Below are 21,908 nucleotides of genomic sequence, written 5' to 3'. Positions count from 1 at the left end.
CACTTAGATTTTTTCAATCTTTGTTCCCCTGTACTTACATCCTTAACAAGTCAAACATCTCCAAACCTATAGTCTTATATTTGTAAGTTTTTAAAAAGAAGTGATGTTTGTTAAATGACAGCAAGCAGAAAAGCACTTTAAAATATATTCTCCTAGCTACAGCAGGCAGCTAAAGCCGGGGGGATCTGGAACTGGCCCACGAAGACTTTCTGACATATGGAGACAGTGACCAGCAACCAATGCCAGTCAGGCCCTAGGCATCCAATCACTAGAAGGGATTGATGGTCATTTCTGGAATCACATAGGTATTTGAGGTGCTCTGTCCTCTATATATAAATACAAAGCAGGGGGTCTCGGCCTTAGCACTATTGACATTTTGGGCTGGACAATTCCTTGTTTGGGGGCTGCCTTGCACATCATGAGAAGTTCAGCAGCAACCCCAGCCTGGATGCCAGTGGCACTCCCCCCTCTCCCCAAACCTAACAATCAAAACTGTCTCCAACTGTTACCAAATACTCTCTCAAGGGCAAATACCCTCTCAACCGCCCAGCTGAGATGCACTGAGGTAACACAGAAGAAGCTATTACGTGGTCACAGACACACCTTGCTTTCTCTTCGGTTTGATGCTTCTGACAGTCAAGAAAAGTACAGTTTGATGGCATCTTTAAATCATTTTTAAAATTTACGATTCTGCATATATATTTTTTTCTTTTTACCTTTTGAACCCCTTCACCCATTTTTAAAATCATGACCATTATTTTCAAATACTCAAGATTGGCTTAATTATGCAAAAAAGCCAACATTTGATTGTCTGAGAAGTCCACATTTGGATATACCTTGTTTCACATTTATTAATCAAAGTTTTCAATAAAAAGGAAGAATAAATAAATAAAGGAATACTAAAAAGGAATAACGGATAGATTCATTAATGCTTTAAGACTGTGGTTGTTTTTTTAAAAAGATATTCGGATTCATTATAAGTTATCCAAATTGTTCTTGTTAGTCATGTAAGAATTTTATTACTCTTAGGAAAACTTCTGAATTAAAGTTTATTTTTAGAATGTTCTCTAGTTCCTGAGATGTTCACAATAATACTATTTACTACACAGACTGTGGTATAATTCGGTCACCTAAACATCATCTAAAGGGGTTTATTTCAGAGGGTTATTAAGAGCCCTGACATGAGACAGTTCCGTCAAAATGAACAGAGTATTTTAGTGACTCACGGTCATTTAAAATCTCATTGAACCTTGAAGCAAAACTGCACTACTTTGTTAATACTGAAATAAACAGACTGGTGAGTGTAATGAAAATCCAAAGATCACGCCAAGCCAGCTGTCGGGAGACTCGGCATCGTTCCAGAACCCTCCACCTGACCACAGAGGCAGTTCCTCTCAGGGTAGGCCGCCAGCCTTCGCCATCTCACAGCCCCGATTTGAGAAACACATTCGTGAAAAGAGCTGGTTTCCAGTTTGTTGCCTAACAATAGGAAATGACAAAGGCTTAGACCTGCTAGGGTCAGCTTCGCTTTTATTAGTCATTGAAGAAACACAATTAAGAACTAGGAACAGGGCTTCCCTGGTGGTGCAGTGGTTGAGAGTCCGCCTGCCGAGGCAGGGTACACGGGTTCATGCCCCGGTCCGGGAAGATCCCACATGCCGCGGAGCGGCTGGGCCCGTGAGCCATGGCCGCTGAGCCTGCACGTCCAGAGCCTGTGCTCCACCACGGGAGAGGCCACAACAGTGAGAGGCCCACGTACCGCAAAAAAAAAAAAAAAACTAGGAATAAAAGCACAACCCTTTCAGGTCACAAAGAGCCACGTCACACTTTAGACTGCAGGATTGTAGGTGCAAACTAACCAAATAATCAGAGTTTTGGCCTGGCTCCATCAATGTTTTTCAAACCAAGCACACTCAAAATAAATGCTATATACATATTATATGATAATTCTTAAGGGCTTCCTGAAGTTTAAAGTTTAGAAAAGCAGCGATTTCTACTGAAGACAGGACTCATAGTTTTTATGTATCTGAAGTATTTGATACAGGGGAGGATGTAATCTTGAGTGTGACATTCTTACGCAGTAGGCATGCTGTAAGGTTAAATGATGAACACCCAAACATTATTTCCTGTAGCAATGAAAACAGAGCAGAGACAGACCAGCTAAGGAACAACCAAATCAAGCCTAATCCAGGTTATCCAATTACCCAAAGAAAAGGGAAAGGGAGCAGCTCACTTTCCCACTTGCCACCTATTAGGTACAGCAGCCCAGGAGCTGATTCGTGGGCATATGAGAAAGGGGCGAGTCAAGAGGCAGAGACACTCGCCCTTTCTTAGCTCCCAAGGGAACCCTGACACTGGCCCTCAGCTGTGTGAGTGCTGTTCAGCTGGAAAGGAAAGAGAACGCTGGCTGAACTGCCAAACACAGCAAGGAGCAATCAGGTGTAATTCAAATGTTCATGACCTTATAGAGATTTCCATATGACACGTCTACTTAGAACTAATCAAAATTAATATAATACACAGTACACTTTGCAAAACATAAAGAAATCAACTGTCAATATTTTACTACTAATATACGTATGAAGAACCCACAAATGGACTTTCATTTCCTTGGAAAATTTAGACATGGGGCATATCTTTTTGTACTAGATAGATTGTAGAGCTTCTAAAAGTCCATGGTTGTCTTTCGTTTTCAGAAAATGTAGTGACTTTCATAACTTAGGAGCAACCGCTGCTTGTTTTAACACTGGGCACTGAGGAAGTCAGATGTATTCCAACCACATTTCAGTGACATTTCTGTAAAAACAGAAACAATGCACTCGATGCCTTTTACCTTAAAAAGCAAAATGTTTAGGTGGAACACTTAAGCAATCAATTTCCCTCCTTCCCCACCCTGTAACACATCCTTTAAACAGCTCCCAGCCACTCACCTGGATGACCTTATAGAAGTAGGCGTACTGCCGCGCTGTGTTCTTATACTGGCTGAAGACGTCATGTATGGCCTGTGTGGACTGAAGGTAGCGAACCTCATCCTCTTCGAAGTAGAGAGGGGTGTCGTATTCGCTGGGGAGGGTCTGAATGTAGGGCTGCCAGAAAGAGTTAGGGTCGGCTCGCTCACACAGCAGATGAAAGGCCAGTGTGATGTTTCCCATGGCTTGAAGAATTCGGTCTTGAGAATACAAGGGCCCTGAATTAACCCAGAAGGTAACAGCATCAGTTCCACACACTGCTTTAAAAAGTGTTCATTCAAAATATATATTAAAGTTATAGGAATATCTTGATAGTCATGTAACATTTAAGATAAGGTACCCTCTTCTTTTGACATTCTTCTACTATGTCAGATTACAAGTGCGGAAAACACTTCGTGTGGATTTGGGGAAATATTTCACTAGTTGAGAAAACGACCAAATATAGTCCCTAGCGCCACAAAATGAAATTTTATATATTTTTATCATTTTTGCTCTGCTTTGAACAAATAGAAATTATTCTCACCCAGCACTGAATTTTTAGCAGATTCAACAGTCATTAGTAATTTTCGTGGAACCCATAAAAATAATTCTTCTGCCTAGGAGGAAAAAAATAATAGTAGAATCACCAAGACATGTTACAATTGTCAATCCAGCTACATCTATGGTCAGAAATCCAATCACAATGAAATACAACTTAAGGTTGCCTATAAGCATTTTATTTCTAATTATCAAATACACTTTTAAATGTAAACGTTTATGTTACAGTTAAATGAGTAGAAGCATCGTCTCGAATCCTGTGTCCAAAGAAAAACTATATACACTGGGGAGAAAAAAAAATCAAAAAAGCAATTCGAAGCAAATATAACAATTTGGGAATAGAGCACAAGGGTGCTTATTTATTCTTTGCTGTACTTAAGTTCTAAAAACAAAACAAAAAAAATTCTACCTCCAACAAAAACCCTAACCTGCCAGTGTGAATTGCTATTGAGTTTCTGAAGCTAGAGTAACATTCTTTCCTCCACATGCTTGACCTTAAAGCACACGGATACCAGCGAAAGCACAAGCCCGTAAGACATACTCTGGTTACTAATTTTTTCCCAAGGCATTATCTCACTACTTTGGCAACATGAGATGCTTCTTTCAGAAGTCCTGTCCATGTGTCTATACTGCCTGAAGCATGCACATCAACACAGTACCTTGAATGTGGCGATGGTGTCACGGGTATATGCGTATGTCCCAGCTCATCAAAACATAGACATTAAATATGTGTGATTTTGTATATCAATTATGCCTCAATAAAGCTTAAAAAAACATGCACGTAGTGAAGACGGACCAGAAGATATTCTGGGCAGCATCCATACTAATGATGCTTCTCATCAGAGATGAGAAAAACGTGTGACAGCTGGTTTACTCTTGCCATTTACCAATGTCTACTATTTATTTTTATGTGTGTCTCGTCCCTTACTATATCAGCCTCATGAAGGAAGAGATCCTGGTGTTTGGGGAAGCATGGTATAATAACAAGCAAGGTACTATTCACACACTAGATATTTAACAGGTATCTAATAAACCAGCGTACGGCTTATCAAGGTATCATTGAAAAGTAAACTATGACTTGACCAGAGATGCTACTGGAAGTTTGAAGGGACCCAAATAAATAACATCCATTTTCTCCACCCAAGTTCTGAACCAACTGAGAGAGACACAAGAATACAACAGATGGTGACATAAAATATCACCTACGGAATCCCAGAATTAGATAGACTCCCCATCTAGTTACAGGCAGGACTGGAGCCCCGACAGGCCTCCCCACGTGTGGCCTGCCCTGTAAAACTCCCAGGGTGGAGAGAGCAGGGGAGAGAACACATATGGCAACCAGCTCCCACGGAGAAAAAGGCCAAGCCCAGATCCTTCTTCCAGAACCATCAGATCGTTACACCTCCTCTCTAGGAGCGGCATGATGAGGGCCAGAGAGAGGCCTAGAGCCCCACCGGGGGCTGCTGCTCCCTTCATCTGGAAGGAAGGACCGAGAGTGGAGAAGAGCTTTGTCCCTTAGCACAGGGACACTTCTCTTCTTCTTTCCCCTCCCCTCTGCTGCTGCTGTCTCCATAAGTGGTACCTCCAGCCACTCAGTTACCCACTCCAGAAAACCGGTCCGCATCTCAACACTGCCCACCCTCCACCCCACCCACATCCAATCCATCACAGGGCCCTGTGTGCTCTCCCTCCAAACCACCCAAGCTCACATCCTCCTCTTCACTCAAATCTCAAAAGCCCGTGAGACACGTTCTCTGGTCTCCTAACAGAGGTTCAGAGATGTGACCCGACTTGCCCCACTCACTGGCTGACGGCACAGTTCCAAGGAGGACGACCTGGGAGGGGCTGTCTAGAGCCCTGGGCTGAGGCCCCTCAGGACCACGGGGCCAGCCGGGAGACCGAAGGTCAGGGAGAGGGAGGTGGGCTCCACGCTGCCGACACGCCCACAGTGTGCTCAGGACAGCCCGAGACGCCTGTTTCCAAGCCCTGGGCCCTCCACGCCACACCACCCAGATGCTCTTAGAGCCCGCCCCCCAGACCAGCAGCTCACCTACAAACTCACCTTGATATCTCTTGTCGCTCTCAAACCGAAGCCCTCTTCTTTGAAGTTCACCATTTCAAAACCCTCAACAGAGGCTCCATTTTCAGAGGCCCATTTCATTAGATCAGGAAAGTAATCTTCTCTTTTTCCATCAAAAGTAACAGACAGACCTATATCAATCCATGTTTTAGAAAACAAGAGCTACTTTTAGAACATATCAGTCATGCTGCTCTCAGAAAATAAAAAACAGACCACTGGAACTAACTACCTAGAAATAGTAATAAGACTCCAATCTTGAAACAAAAAAATCAAAACTGACCACCAGATGTCACAGTACATACCTTAACTAGTGACAGGAAAGGTGAGTTAAAATCCTGAAGGCCCTGCTGGTTACAGAGCAACAGCTGCTGTTCCCAGGTGATATGAATATTGGTGGTCAGGTTCTATTAGGTGCAATAACAGGGATGGGGAAAGCCTTCATGACCACTGGAGGTTTCTAGAGCAACCTGCCATCTCTTATGTGCACACTTGCTTTAACAAAACTCCCACGAAAACAAAAATCAGTAGCTCACATACATACATGCACAAGGAGACATCTGTAAGGAGGAGCCCTAGACCCTGATTCTAAGAGCACAAAACTGGAACGCTCTGAAATTCGTCCAGCAACTTAAATGAGCAGCATCTATATGTATCACTGTAAGCGAAACACAAAACTTAACACTGGTTTTCTGAAAGTCCAGTAGTATGATACCATTTACGTAAATTGTTAAAATACCAATTACTACCATCTATTTGTATGGGGTTATATGTGAAGCAGAAACACATTCACTGTAAAGACAACGCTCCCCCCCCAGGGGGAGGGGAGGGGAGAGGAGGGAGTGGGATGGAAGTGTGGGGCTTCAGCTGTGCCTGAAACGCCCAATTTATTAAAAACAAATATAAGAACCAATCAAAGCACGGAGGGAGGGGAAGACATCGGACCAGTAGCTGAGAAGGAAGGAAAGAAGAACTTGAACCGACAAGACTCTGGCATGTATCCAATTGAGATAGTAGCTGCTTAGGTGTTATTTTCGGCACTTTTCAGCACGTTTGAAGTATCAAAAAAGATGAAAAGCCGTGCATAGGAAAAATCATTATTTTTCTGAGGAATAAACAGAGAGGAACAGGAACTTCGACCACATGAGGTGCTGGGCACAGAACCCAGCCCAGGGCCTGTGGCCATGTCCCCAAGATACAGTTCATGGTTAACTAGATCTGTGAAGCAGGACTGCCTGGCCTGGGGCCATGCCAGGCTAGGTCTGCAAAGGTACCTGCTAAATGGAGAAAACTGATTTTGTTAGGGATACTCTAAAACAGAATTTACTCTTCCCTTATTGAGAACTAGTGAATGCTCTAACTTCAGTGCCAGTTATAGTAAATGGTCTCTACTCAGCGCAGAAACTCAGGATATAAAAAAACTTTTCAGCAACCAATTTGGTGAGCCAGGATTAGCACAGTCTACCATTTAATGCAAATTAACACATTATAAAAGAACCCGTCCCCATTGAGGGTTTGAGACTATCTAACCTAAAGACTGCATGTTTGCAGATGTGCCTGGGAGAGCGGTAAAACTACTCCCTAAGAGGGCAAACACAAAACAAACCATCTTCCCACTAACTTTCATGGCAATAAATAAAAGGGGAGTCAAAGAAGTTCTCTCATCCTTCTGAACGCAGGCTCCTTATTATGCTTTCTCCTTCTACCTTCCGTGTGGCCTGCATACAAATCTACTTTTTGTGCTTTACAGCACAAAAACAATAGGTATATTGAACACGCTTTTCCGAACTGACACTTGGCCCCATTGCCAGCCTGCCTGAGAATCATTAAGATGCCTACTGAATACACCCTGGAAAAACACAGCTTGAGAAGTATAACTACATCTCTTATTAAATCAAGACATATTTGAGTTCATTGTAAATCTTGACAAGACACTAACCAATCCGTATATATTTGTGTGTTGACCACACAACACCATGTACTGGCCTCAAACCCTAAAGGAAACACAGGATGCAAAAACAAATTTAAATATGTATTTCATAAAATAAAAATAAATGAAAGTTATACCATCTCAGTCCCCAGATAGAAAAACTGTCCCCGCTGAAGCTCAACATTTTTATCCCTTCCAAAGCAGCAACGGCACCTCAAAAATGGGGAAAATCCTGATGGATTCCCAATGCAGTTTCCCTCCCAGTATCTAGGAGCCCTTCTACAACCACCATCCAGACAGGCACGGAGGCCTGAGGGTTGATGCCGAGACCTTCATTCTCAAAGCCTCTCTGCTTATGCCAGGTTTCCACAGGATATTATTAAAATGTGATGATCATTTGAGGAAATTTACCTTTTTGTTTTTTTCGTATTTTCTCAACTAGAGACCGGATCTGCACATACTCTTCCCATTCTTTTCCTGGGCCAGGGGCAGGACTACTGCATTCTGTAACACAAAAACCATGGCACCCAAATATTTCTTTCAGCTTAACCTGTTAGTCTTCAGAAGAAAGAGGATCTGGGTTTTGTTGCTGCTGTTGGTTTATTTTTAAAGGACAAAGATGTATAGCTGTGATGACAGAGGTGAGAAGTATAAACCAGGTATACTTTTTTTAAATTAATTAATTAATTAATATTTGTTTTTTGGCAGCATTGGGTCTTCGTTGCTGCACGCGGGCTTTCTCTAGTCGCGGCGAGCGGGGGCTCCTCTTCGTTGCGGCGCGCGGGCTTCTCATTGCGGTGGCTTCTCTTGTTGCGGAGCACGGGCTCTAGGCAAGCAGGCTTCCGTAGTGGAAGCATGCAGGCTCAGCAGTTGTGGCTCGCGGGCTTAGCTGCTCCGCGGCATGTGGGATCTTCCCGGACCAGGGCTCGAACCCATGTCCCCTGCATTGGCAGGTGGATTCTTCACCACTGTGCCACCAGGGAAGCCCATAAACCAGGTGGACTTTTTAAAGCACGTAAACCCTCTGAAACCACCCAGGCCACATATTACACTGTGACCACAGGACACAGGTGTGAGCACCTAACTTGCATCTACCCCATTCTTGCTGCTCTGATCAATTTTCCTCAGAATACTCATAACAAGAAAATCTAAAAAGCTAAACTAAAATGCAAAACATTTTCCTGAAAACTCTCGTGGATGGTGAAAAGAAGGTATATTAAGAGTCAACATTTTTTTCTAGTTAAACTCCATAACAATGACTCCCTAAGGGAACCAGTTAAATTGGACATAAGGACAATTAGTCAACAAACATTTCACATTCTTGTGTAAGGCTCTATAATAAGCACTCTGGGGGAGTTACAAAAAGAGATGGCACAGTTGCCGCTAAAAAAGAAGCTAAGATTCTGTCGGGCCAAAACCGAAAGACCTACCCGCCAAGACCGGAGCCATGGCCGTGGAAGGCTGCACCCCGGGCACCCGGCCTGTCAGCGGCCCTGACCTTTTAAGACAGTATCAGTTTGAAGAGAGAGACCCCGACCACATTCCTGATAAACCTCCTGGCCCCCTTTGTTCCCCACAGAGAAGACTAGATGTGGTAAATAATAAACAGGGGTTGTGGAGGTAGGAACTGGGAGATGGGGACTGACACATACACACCATTGATACCATGTATAAAACAGACCACTAATGAGAACCTGCTGTATAGCTCAGGGAACTCTACTCAACGCTCTGTGGTGACCTAAATGGGAAGGAAATCCAAAAAGAGGGGATATATGTATACGTATAGCTGATTCATTTTGCTGTACAGTAGAAAATAACACAACATTGTAAAGCAGCTATACTCCAATAAAAATTAATTTAAAAATTAATAATAATTAACAATAACTAGTTATGCATTGACTCATAACTTAGGTTAACCAGTGTTACTTCACTCTTCCATCAACAAACACTGACTGAGGCCCCAGAATACAGGAGCCTGTCCTGAGGCCACCTGTAGTCCAGCAGGAGAGACAGGTGGGGGCGGGCAGGTACAGCCATGCTCTGTGGGAGCCCACACTGACCTTCTTGGGGGGGGCTCCCCACAGGGGGGATGGGAGAACTCAGGGAGGGACCTGACCCTGACTCGGTTGCTGCCTGCCTGCCTGCCTGCCTGCCTGTGTCAGGGAAAGAAAGTGAAATTTTTATTTGGGGGTTAGCCTCTCACATAATCTAAACATAAAGGGCCAAGAAAATGAGACAAACGTAGTTAGTTAATCGAGTGACCACGGCTAAATCTGAAACATACAGAGCACCAACTTAAATTCCAATTTAAAGAAAGAAGTTACCAGTTCACACTAACTTGCTAAAGCAAGTATCGGCACTTAACAGATACTTAATTTCCTAGAGCAAGAACGGATAACTTCCATATGTGAAACTGGAAAACTATTACGAATCACTGAAAGTAAAGAGGAGGGAGCCCAGTTCCTACGGTTTGCTCTCTGACCGGCACGCTGCGCTCACCTCTGGCTTCACGGCCCAATGACCTTCAACCTTCACGTGCCATAGCTCACATGGGGCTCAAGACACTCTATTTACTGATGCAAACACTGCGACTCAGCAGGGTTAAGGAACTGGTCCGAGGCCACACTGTTAAAAAGCAGTGGAGTTTGGCCTGGCCCACCGGTGCAGGCGGGGGGTGGTTACCTACATTCATTCGTTCTGTCGTCCAAGCCTCCTTTAACCATAGTTACAGTTGGTACCGTACCTGTTAGGTAAAAGTTACCTGTTGGAACCTGTTGGTACCGTACCTCCATTTTTACAGGCAGGGAAGCTGCAGGCTGGGGAAGATCTGTAATGTGCCAGGTCCCATGGCTAAACAAGCCGGGATCTGAACACAAGCTTGTTTCACCACCTGCTCCCCAGACCAGGGACCCCCACGCGGTGCATGGGTGTGAGGAGAGAGACACACGTGTCCCACACAGAGGCGGGAAGGCCGAGCCAAGACTTACTCTGCAACAGCTCACTGGTTAGGTTCAAGGTTTCCTTCGGGGACACGCTTGCTGTAGCACCAGTGCCTGATTTCTGCGTTTTCACTCGACTCTTCTTACCCATTTTCTGACTACAGAGAAGAAAAAGAAAAAACAAAGAGAAAAGCATTACATTTCCAAAGAACAAAACTGAGTAATAAAACGTGGCACAGCAGTGGCTCGGCCTTGAGACATTAAGATCTTACCTCAAAGGTGCCATATCCTGAAGTTTCCCTCCAGAAAAAGCAACGTGTAACTAATACTAGTATTTGGAGGCACTCAAATGTGAAAAAAAAAAGCTGCTTTGTAGTCTCTGGAAGGAAAGTTCGTTCCTTTTCACCTACAAAAACTACAGTAGAAGCAACTTTTACTCTAGAATTTTTTCAAATTACATAGACTTCATTGTATATCCTAGTATTCTGTGATACTACATAGATAGAAGTTACATCTACATTCATGTATCACACAAACTATCACATGGCCACAAAAACCTATATATTCTCTCCTCCCTCTGCTTAAAAAGAATAATTTCCCATAAAGAGTAACTATATCATAAGCAACAGATTAGACCGTCTAGACACATGCTGAAGACATTTTAGAGATCAAAGAAACTTCAGAGAGCTAATTCAGTTCCTTAATCTTGTTTCAAGGAAAATCCAAAGTACCTTGCCCAGGGTTTCACAGGAAGTCGATGGCAGACCCTACCCACGAAAGAGGTCTCCACTGCCTCCCAGTCTGGCACTTCAACCACCCTGGAGCCCTCAATGGTCTAACAAATAAGAAATGGCCAGGATATGCCACAAGCAGACGAGACAGTGGGACAGGGGATGCACCAATAGACGCCGGGCAGAGATGTTTATAACATCTGTCTGAAAACATTTTATAGCAGTGAGTCAGGAGATGTGTCTTGAAGAAAGAAAGGGACTGGGATGTATGAAGAAAGGGTGGGCAACTCAAAGGCAGGGCAGGAATGAGGGAAGCACATGGCAGGGCAGGGGGCACAGCACCCCAGGTGGAGAGGTCTCTGTGGGGAGCGGTGGGAAAGAGGACCCCAGCTGCAGGAGGGCTGCAACTGTTGCCTAAGGACTTTGATCTGAGCATTCCTCCTAAGACAGAAGCGCTTGAGGATGACAACCCAAGAAGACGGAGAGCGATCCCCCCAGAGAAGCCACTGGAGCCACCCACACACTAATGAATACCACACACCACGATGATGCTCCATGGACCCCTCGCCAACAAGCTACAATTAATCTCAAGGGAGAACCAAAAGGCGAACTCTGACCTACTTGTTTTTTACAAAGAGAAATGACTATTGTAGTGTGGAGAGCTGTGATGGGACAAAAGGTTGAAAATGCATATTCTCCGGCAGCCTAGCTGCTCACTGATTCCACTGCCATGACTCCACGCAAATACGGGCCATGCTACAACAACAGAAAATAGCATTCTATTAAAGGGCTATCTCATGTAGCTTCTCTGGTGCGCCTGATGCATGAAGTATACTTTGTAACTTACGTATCTAAAAAGCCTTCTAAAACACAAGAGTGGAACACATAGTGCCAGGCACCCTGGAACAAAAGTGAACAGATAACAATACCTAAAACTTCGGCAGCAAAGAGAATTAGTTATTTTGAGATCAAACGCAGAAGGAAAAAAAAAAGTGTGGGGTGGGAGGAGCAGGCGGGGGAATGGTTTAAGCACCTTTCCTTAAGCTCAAGGACTAAACGAGAAGGAAGCTCCCGGGTTTACTAGCTCACGGCTGACAGCCCTGGACAGAGCACCTGCCAGTCTTCTTTGCACCAGGCCCTCTCCACATCTACCAACGGCATCTCTGCGGAGGACCACTGAACTTGACCTGAAAACAACTAAGACTACCAGTAAGCCTGGAAAGTAGGGCTTTAATCACACTTCCAAATATAGCTTGGCAGGAAGAACTGTGAAGCCCGCTGTCAGAGATGGGCTTGCCGGCCTCTCCCTGCCAGCGTGACCTTCTGTGTGTTAGGCGTCAAACAACTCAAAAACATCACTCAGATAGGAACTCCAAGACCCTTCCCTCCTCTTAGCAGGCCTGGGGCACAGTGAACCCAAGGCAGCCGCACCCCGCCTACACCAGTCCCCCCAGCACAAAGACCCGAGGGCTACAAAACAGGCTTCTTCACTCTGCCTGCAGCCCCTTTCCCCTCCCCACCCCAAGTCTTCCCTCAAGAATCCCTCCAACTCCCATCACTCTCTGGCATCTAGATACCTGTCCTGAAATAACAATCGTTAATTAAAGCAGCAGCAGTAGTGACCCTGTGTGCAGTCCTTAACCTCTGCCAGGCACTGGGCTAAGATCATCTCTTCATTTGATCTTCCCGGACACTCTAATCAGTAGGTATTAGCCTCATCTTTTAGATGACATTCTCAAAAAGGTGAAGTCCTCCATCTTTGTCCAAGGTTAGAGGTGCAGTTAGAACTCAGGTCTGCCTGACTCTAAAGCCTGTGCTCAGCCACTGCCCCACTGCTTCTGTGACATGCAGAGCAAAAGCACAGGGCTCCGCAGAAAGCAGGAGGGCAGACACGTCTTCCAGACCCGATACCGACAACATCCGGCCAAGTGGTAACACCCCTGAGTATCTCAGGCCACCTGCTCGTCTTGAATTCACCTCTTGCTTAGACTGTAAGTGTCCTGCGTTCTCCCTGCCCAAGCCCACCCCTGCCACTTAAATCTGCCCCCACTGAGTAACAGGTACCAATATAAAACACAGGTGAAACTTCAAAACACATCAGGAAATTAGCACCTGGGAGAGCAGCTGTCCTTGAACTTCATACACATGCAATTATACAACACGTAGGCTTCTTTTGCTCAACGCAAGGTCTTTCCATGGCTCTAAGGTGACACCTAACCTCCCCAGCACAGGCCTCAGGGCCCTTTACTGCTTCACCCCATTTTACTTGCCCGGCTTTATTATTCCCATCACCCCTTACACAACACAGCTCTAGGATCTGCTCTTGTTCTCCCCTTTTCCTAAAATAAAGCTACCCTCTGCTAACCCTGTCTCCTCCTGGCAAAATTTTTCACATACTCAGTCAAAATGTCCCCCATGGCCTTGAGGAAATTCCGGGCTCCTCCATGCAGCCCTCACTTCCATGCAAATCAGTAAGAACGGGTCAAGTTCAAGGTGATTAACAGATGCTAAAGGCTTGGCTTACCTTGAGATCAGTCTTTTGGAATTCTCTTTGGACTGTTTCCCTCCCACAGGGATATAAGCCCTAAAGAGAGAAAGCAGCCTGCCCAGGTTAGACAGTAAGAATCTTCTAGTAGGCATTAACTCGCTTCTCAATTAAGGAGGGGTAGGGAGATGGTTGTCCTTCTCCCCAGGAGATGTACCTCCCTGGGGTACAGGACCCTAGGTCCAGACCAGCTCTATATCTGTTCTACCCGGAAACCGGGTTGACAGTGACCTCACCCAGGAAAGCCTCCAGTCACTTGGACCCACTCTGTCCCGGAGCTCCTAATTACTCAGCCCCCGGCGCACTGAATCAGAGGCATGTCCTCAAGCCTTAAGTGTGTACTTGAAGAACTAACATTTCTGGAGGGTGGGGGTTCTCTGTACCCAGTTCTATGGCCCAGCAGCCGTTTTTCTGAACTTTACAGACGTCAATGTCTATAAGATTCATTTGCCTCTGGATTCGATATGGTTTGGCACCAATTCTTCTCGCATTTGTGTGACAAATGTACCACCTAAAAGTACCTCAAAGGCGGTAGCCCCGCATTTACTTCTTTTCACCCCACAAAGCATTAGGCCCTCCTACCACCCTCTGCCAGCTCCCTCAGACCCTCGGCCCCATGCCATCCTCTGATCCACATGTTCCCTCTTCTCTGCGGCCTACGTGCCTTCAGCCCTTGGTGACGGTGTCTGAGTCTTGACTCAAACCCCAGCTCACCGACGGCCCCCTCCCCACTCCACACCCTGCAGAGCTCAGCCCTGGAGCCCCCACGGCCTCACGCGCTGTAGCTGACATCATTTATGTGCCTACCTCACCCACTGGTGTGGCTTTCTGTCTTGTGGCAGAAAAAACCCAAAGCTTCCATTTCTAAATTATCTGTAGGGTCTAGTATGGTGCCACGGACACAGTTGAGGGTCAAATATTTGTTGAATGAAGGAAAATCTTATTTGAATTTACTAGTGTTACTTATGGGTAAGATTTATTTCCCATCACGATAGTAAGATTATACAGCAGGGCTTCCCTGGTGGCGCAGTGGTTGAGGGTCCGCCTGCCGATGCAGGGGACACGGGTTCGTGCCCCGGTCTGGGAGGATCCCACATGCCGCGGAGCGGCTGGGCCCGTGAGCCATGGCCGCTGGGCCTGCGCGTCCGGAGCCTGTCCTCCGCAACGGGAGAGGCCACGACAGTGAGAGGCCCGCGTAACGCATAAAAAAAAAAAAAAGATTATACAGCAAAGAACCATTTTGATATATTCTCCCACCAGTGACAGAACAGTAGCCAAAATGAGACATTTACTTAATACTTAACTACTACTTCTAAGAACTAGGATGACTCTTAAAAGTCAAAACATAAATTTATACATATAAAATTCACATTTAAAAAAGTTTCCTTTGGGAAACCGTAGTTTGTTGTTAGAAAAGCTTTAAGATATTAAAGTTCATAAAAGAATCTCTCCAATAAACACAAACTGAATTTTTAAAGTGTTTTTGGTCTCTTAGAAAACAACCAAGCAGGAATAAGTCCATTTCCAATAGAAATGGAAGAGCTGCTGCTCAAGCACAACTTCAAGCTCCGGGGGCACGAGCATCTGTACGGCTCTCTGCACTGGCCAGACACGTTCCCGCCACAGCCTGCAGAGGCCAGTGGTGACCACTGGCATGGCAGGGTGCTCAGGCACGGCTATGACTTGGCCAAGAGCCCACAGCCAACAAGCAGCGGACCTACAGCTTCAACCTGAAACCCTGTGTCACATCCAGCACATTTGCAACTAAACAAGGTCTCCTGCATCCACAAGCCAGGACCACACCAGCTGCTGCAGTTGACCACAGCCAGATGAGGGACAGCCAGCCCTGCGGGCTACAAGGGTGAGGAGATGAGGACCCTGGACTCAGCCTGGATAACTCCTAACATGTGCGGGCAAAGTAACCAGAGAGGGGTAAGGAATAAAGTACAGGTAAAGAAGAAGGACTAGATGTTAAGATTCAGTCTGAGAAAGTGTTAGAATCCAGGCTGAGTGGTTTCCTAACCTCAACCCCCTTCTGCCTTGTTTAGCTAACAAAGATTTCCCCAACTTCATGGATTTAAAATAACTACCTACCCTGTTCATTTATGATTCAAAAACTTGTTACATACAATGAATAATTTTCATTGTGAGTTCAGCTGAATCCGGGGCTAGATTCCAAGTCTCAACAAATGAAAGAGCCAAATAGGTATCCTGAATATTCTTAGTGCTCTCAGTGGAAAAACAGTACCTATTAGTTTAATTCATCAACTTCCTACAAAGACCAAATATTTCTCTTCAATATTTATTTCAAATATGTATATTAGAAAAATACAAAGATGTGCTAAATTAGATATGTGTATGCACACACGAAGTTCAATTCCAAATTTTAGCCAAAGGTACAATGCTAAATGAAAGATTTTTTCCCCCAAAGTTTAGATCGAAAGCAGGTATAATTTCCAAATTCTTAATGAATTATCTGGGGAAAACAAATATACAGTAAAAAAGGACTTAAACAATACTTAAGACAAAAGAAAATAATATGCAGAAAAGCAATAGGACTGACAGGCAAAAGGATTCTACAGTAAACAATTACAGTGACAGTCCTTCAAAGGAAGGGGCATCTATAAAAAGAAACAGCAAGCTAAGAGTTCCACACATGTCTACATTGCTTCACCATCAAGATATTTTAAAAATCTACAAAATCCTCAAAATCTGGCTCTTTATAACACCATAAACTATTTAGCAAGTCCATCAACAATCTCTCCACCTAAGAGATACAACAAACTTTAGAAAACAGTAAAATAGATGGCATATTCAATTATTTTTTAAATTGCTGACTAATATGCAAGTGTCATCTGTAATCAACAACCACTCCTGACCAGTGAAGTGATTCTTTCACACATAATCCGCCTAAGTGAGGAGAAATAAGAACACAGTGCATTTAAGGAACTTGGCTGATGGCGTGGTGGGCGTGGTGAGGGGGATACTTAACCCATCTTTACAAAGTATACTTCACACCTACTGAACAGACCGAGATGGAATTCAGCTGTGTGGGGTTTTTTTTCTTTCCCCAAAAATTCTAAACGGCATGAATGTATGTTTGCGATATTCTTGAGTTGCTTTCAACTAAATACAACTAGAATAAACATTTTTGATTATACTTATTTGGTAACTTGGTAAACCAGAAAACCTTAGCTCAAACCCAGCATCTGTTTTTCAATGTATGCTGCATCTTCCCAACTTTACAGCTGGTTTGACTAAGGGAGAGAATGGTCCTAGGGCTTCCTCCCACCTCAGGCTCCCAGCTGTAAACGGACTTGAAGGGAGTGTGAAGCCTGCCTAATCTTTTGGAGGAAGAAAAGAATCTCACTAAAATACTTCACAGGCCATTAGGATCAGATTACTACATACTGAATTAAATACACAAACTACAGGATGATGGCCTAGGAAAATGAAAGCACTCCCAAATTGAAAAGCATTTAACTGTGCTAAGCGCTCTCTCCTCCAAACACTGATGAAGCATACATGGTCCCTGCGTTGGTACCATGTTAACTGAAATACTGGAAACACCTCTCTTTGCACAGTAGCAGGATCTAGTAACAGGGTCAAGCCTTACTAACTTATACAGGTTCAAGTGGCTAACTAGCACTCATCATTCCAATCTCTATCAAAGGAGACACTGATGTGTCACAGCTCAAAAGTACCAAGAAGTCAGGGCAAGCAGACAGGCGAGATGATGGAATTAATTTCAACTCAGTAGCTACATGCACACCAAGATGAATGTAGACCTATAAGCTGCATGTAATTCAAATCTCAATCTTTATACAGAACAATCTGGGCTGTCATATATACATATATAGATTGATACGTAGATAGATACAGATATACACAAACTTGAGATTTAAACTTGCTCTCTACAATGTTTTTGCTATATTTCCACTAATACACATGATAATTTTAGAGACACTTAAACCATCTTTGATTGACTTTTCAATACGTAATAGTCTTAGTTTTAAACTGCTATTGAATTAAGTTGTAAATACACTTAAAATGAGGCTCCTATTTAAAGGAAGTTTCAAAACAAACTCTTCATAAAGCAAAGAATCATTCAGTATCATGAATAACCATTTCCTATTATAGCTTTCTAAAAGAAAAATGTTAAGGGTGAAGGAACAGCTAGCTATAATCTGTCAAGAAATTACTTTCAAACCACCCACATTCCTCCCATAAGGATTCTAGATTCTAGAATTGTGGAACATCAGGTTTGGAAGAGACCTCTGGGGCTATCTGTGTTAACCCTCAAGCCTGAACATCTTTAAAATAAAGATATCTAATATTATGTAACAGGTATGGTTATCAAAGTGCTTTGCTCTCCACTGCCAAATTCAACCCAAGGAGATGAGTCCCCAACTTACTGTGGTTCACGTTCAGATATTTCAACTTTAATACAGATGGTGCAAGCGCATACACATTCAGTAGAAACCCTGAATTTTTATCTTTTCCCAGGCTAGTGATATGCAGTGTGATACCCTCTGGTGATGCTGGGCAGTGGCGGCAAGCCTCAGCTCCCTGCCGGTTACATGGAGCATGAGGGTAAACAACGAACACACTTACAACCCTTCTTAACAGACAGCCATTCTGTTTTTCACCTTCAGTACAGTGTTCAAAAAATAACATGAGATAGTCAGCACTTTATTACAAAACAGGCTTTGTGTTAGATGATTTTGCGCAACTGTAGGCAAATTAAGTGTTCTGAGCGCTTTTAAGGTCGGCTAGACTAAGCTGTGATGTTTGGTACATTAGGTATGTTAAATGCATTTTCGACAATGGTGTTTTCAACATGCTACCAGGATGTAACCCCATCATAACTCGAGGAAGATCGGTAGAGCTAACACTGCCTTACTTTTCTACCAGCCAAGTGAATGAGTGAATTCATGCTTGCATTCAGTGCACATTTCTTGAGTATCTAATATGAAATGCAGGGATAAGTGAGACGTGGTCCCACAGTCTTGAGGATAAGGTGGTAACCAACTACACCCTTTGTTACGTAAACTGACCTTCAGCCAGATACATGTGCTACATTAAACAACTGAGTTTTGGAACCTAAATGCAAATTATTCATGCTGTCACGTTGTTTGTTTCTGGGCTTTTGAACCTGTGTGTGCCCTGGGGCAGGCCCCCAACATGACCGTCTTCATCATAACTGCATCATCAGGCATATTTCCTGTATCAGGAACTGAGGTAAGCATTTTACACACTAGACAAAGAAAGATATTATGCCCACTTTACAGATGAGAAAGCCGAAGTTCAGTGAGGTTAATAATTTATGCAGCATGACAGACAGCTAGTAGCACAGCCTCATCAGCACAGCTCCATGTCAAACGTCCCTGATGCCCAATAGTATTTCATGGGTTCAGTGCAAAACCAACCCCCGTAGAGAGGCTCTGAAGGTTCATTATCTCTGAAATTCTAAATAAATTCCTTTGCAGTTGTAAAACATACCATGTAAAGCCTTTACCCCTTTGGCCTTTTAAAACTACAGAGTCATTATGCTGGCCTTGTCCAAATACAAAGGAGTGGCCTCAGCTTAAATTTGGGACATGAACAAAACTTCCAAATTTTATGATAAAGGCAACTTTCATGAGTATTTTTCAACACTAACCCTTACTTTCTCTTAACTGTGCTTAACAGAAAACTATTGATACTGAAGAGTCAGGCCTATTTTCTGAGATTGAAACCTTAAAGGTTTGGTCATAGAATTTTTAGACCTTGTTATGTTCTAATGAACTGTATCGTAAACAGAGTGGAAAGTGAAATTCAGGATGGTAGATAGGTAATAAGGCTAAAATACTGCATACTTATTAAGAGTTCTATGTAGACACCTGCTTATCTAATTCTCTAGACAATTTTTTAGTCCTTCTAAAAAATAGTGAAAGCACTTTTTCCTGCCCTGTCCCTCTGCCCCCCGTCCCTCTGTACCCCCATTATTCAGCCTACACATGTAAGAGGTTAAAATTTTACTCTGGCTTGGTAATCAGTATCACTCAGCTCCCTTTCAAAATCTTAACTTCAGAGCTAGACTTGTCTTCCATTGCCAGTCAAGAGTGTTTGGACTTATCTTGATTATTAATTAACTTCTACTTGGAAAGGAGTTGAATAAGAAAAAAATGTTCAAAGTCTTAACTTTGGTATTTGAATTTTATAATCATTTTGAATCATTTTTCTTCCATTCAAATATATTTCAGTTGAAAATTGTCAATAGCTGTGTTTGTACCTCTGGTTTTATGATCTGTTTACTTCTAAACCTAGAAGAAACTCCCAAATGGAAATGGAGTCTACACAGCTAATCTCTGGCTTGAGTTACTGAATGAATTTAACAACAAAAAGGATTCTATTCTGTTAATCAACTTTTTCCCCATAAGACTATTAAAATGACTTGAAAAAAAGTCTCAACTCCTTTGTAATAAAATATGTGTATTAATATTTTGTTAGAAATTTATTTTTACTTTGAGAATAAATATTATGTAAATTATATATGCAGATCAAACTATTTAACAATCTCCAATTTTATGAGTAGGAAAATGAGATGACATAAGGAAATCCAACGTACAGAAGTCAATTTTGCCAAGTAAGGTACACTTGTATATGCAACAAAAGTGAAAACCAGAAAAATTTAAAAGCCAAGGAATCCTTAATCTGACACCCTTAATATGACTCAGAATGAACTGATATCCAAGATAAACACTTCTTCAACTGTAGCAAGAAAAAAAGGATGCACAGCAAATCAAAATATTCTTTCTGATAAATTAATGGGCCCAAATATAATTCTTGTTCATTGAGAAAACAAATTAACTGGCCACAAGCAACTTCCAAAGTACCGTAAGAATAAATATATGTTCACTCTTCACTATTCTGTTAAAAATGTTTAATGCCATAGTAATAAATGACTCCATTTCCTTTGTGCGGGAACAAAATCTAGGTCCCACTCCCAAGACTGATGTACACGAAGAGAAAACACACTTGAAACTCTTCCTCCCTACTCCTCACAGAAGCCAGAGAAGACAAACCAGTTTCTAAAGATAAAAAAACCTCCCAGTGATAGATATTCATCAAACTACACCAAAAAAGATACAGTATTATTAGTTACATTTCTAAAAGCTACTGCAGATTAGTGATAAGAAAAAAGGAGACTATGTAATTCAAACATTTTGAGAGATTTGGAAAGCTTCAAACTAAACTGACGTCTAGTAAAAAGAAAGAGAAACCCTGAGCCAGGAGGTAAGGTTTTCATTCATATTTTTACTAAAATTCCACGCGCCACAGAGTAGGTACCTGGTTCCCATTGAATTCAATGATTATCTGCTAAATATTTACTGCGAGCAGACTCCAGCGTACTGTAGATACTCTCCTCCAGCTGTCATCTCCTTTGCCATTCTCTTCTGGATCATGAGAGCGGCAAGTTTTAAGGAAACGGTTGTGACCAGTTATCAGAGCTCTCAGAACAAAACAATTTTCCAGGGGTTGAACTTTAGAATGGAAAACTATTTCAGTACAACCTTCACAGCTCTCTCAGTTTCCAGTGGCTTCTAAAGCAAAGGTTTAATCGTCACTGAAAACGGGGCCTAAGTGTTCAGCAAGTGTTACTTTCTTCCTGACAATCTTATTGCACTCCTATCGACAGAACTGAACAGAAACTTTCATTTCTACAGCACACGTAGACATAGATGTTTTAATCTGCGAGTCCAACACCATTCCTATCCCAGGGATCACTGGAGAAGAGATGAGAAGCAGCAACCATTTTACTCGTTCAGACCAGAGTTTCATTTCAGACATTAAGTTACAACTTTGAATATATATAAAAGAGGGCAGACAGGAAGGGGTAGCAGAAGGAAAACACAGGCCGTTGGGGCCCAATAACAAGCTGTTCTGCGGCTCTCTGAGAACTTGGCTTTTCAAATTACTTTCCTAGGCCCGAGAAAAACTCCTTAAAATGCTGGAACTTTTCCCAACTGTCAATCACAGCAGCCCCAGCGACTAATCTGCTAAGATGAGACTGCCTACATAGCAGACTCTGCACGGACACAATATAGCGTGGCTCAAGTAAGTCTTGCCAAATTTTAAGGGTACAGAGGAAAGCTGCGTTTATCTTGCTATATTCTTAAGTTAAATTCATTCACTTA

At 43.1% G+C, this 21,908-nt stretch overlaps 1 protein-coding gene across 1 annotated transcript in view; it reads right to left on the bottom strand.

The window, feature by feature from the left end:
• SETD3 (SET domain containing 3, actin N3(tau)-histidine methyltransferase) overlaps positions 1 to 21,908 on the bottom strand; it is a 69,502-nt gene that overhangs the window by 46,269 nt on the left and 1,325 nt on the right. Inside the window, exons 2-7 of the mRNA XM_065871470.1 lie at positions 10,725 to 10,867; positions 10,501 to 10,610; positions 7,925 to 8,017; positions 5,569 to 5,717; positions 3,493 to 3,565; positions 2,931 to 3,187 (exon numbers count right to left, since the gene is read on the bottom strand). Coding sequence (XP_065727542.1) covers positions 2,931 to 3,187; positions 3,493 to 3,565; positions 5,569 to 5,717; positions 7,925 to 8,017; positions 10,501 to 10,610; positions 10,725 to 10,738 — 696 coding nt within the window. The 5' untranslated portion in view covers positions 10,739 to 10,867. The remainder of the gene's footprint in view (positions 1 to 2,930; positions 3,188 to 3,492; positions 3,566 to 5,568; positions 5,718 to 7,924; positions 8,018 to 10,500; positions 10,611 to 10,724; positions 10,868 to 21,908) is intronic.

This window comes from Phocoena phocoena, chromosome 2, assembly GCF_963924675.1.
Source record: "Phocoena phocoena chromosome 2, mPhoPho1.1, whole genome shotgun sequence".
NCBI classification, from domain to species: Eukaryota; Metazoa; Chordata; class Mammalia; order Artiodactyla; family Phocoenidae; genus Phocoena; species Phocoena phocoena.
Note: the sequence above shows the minus strand (reverse complement) of the source record. Positions and strands in the feature narration are given on the sequence as shown.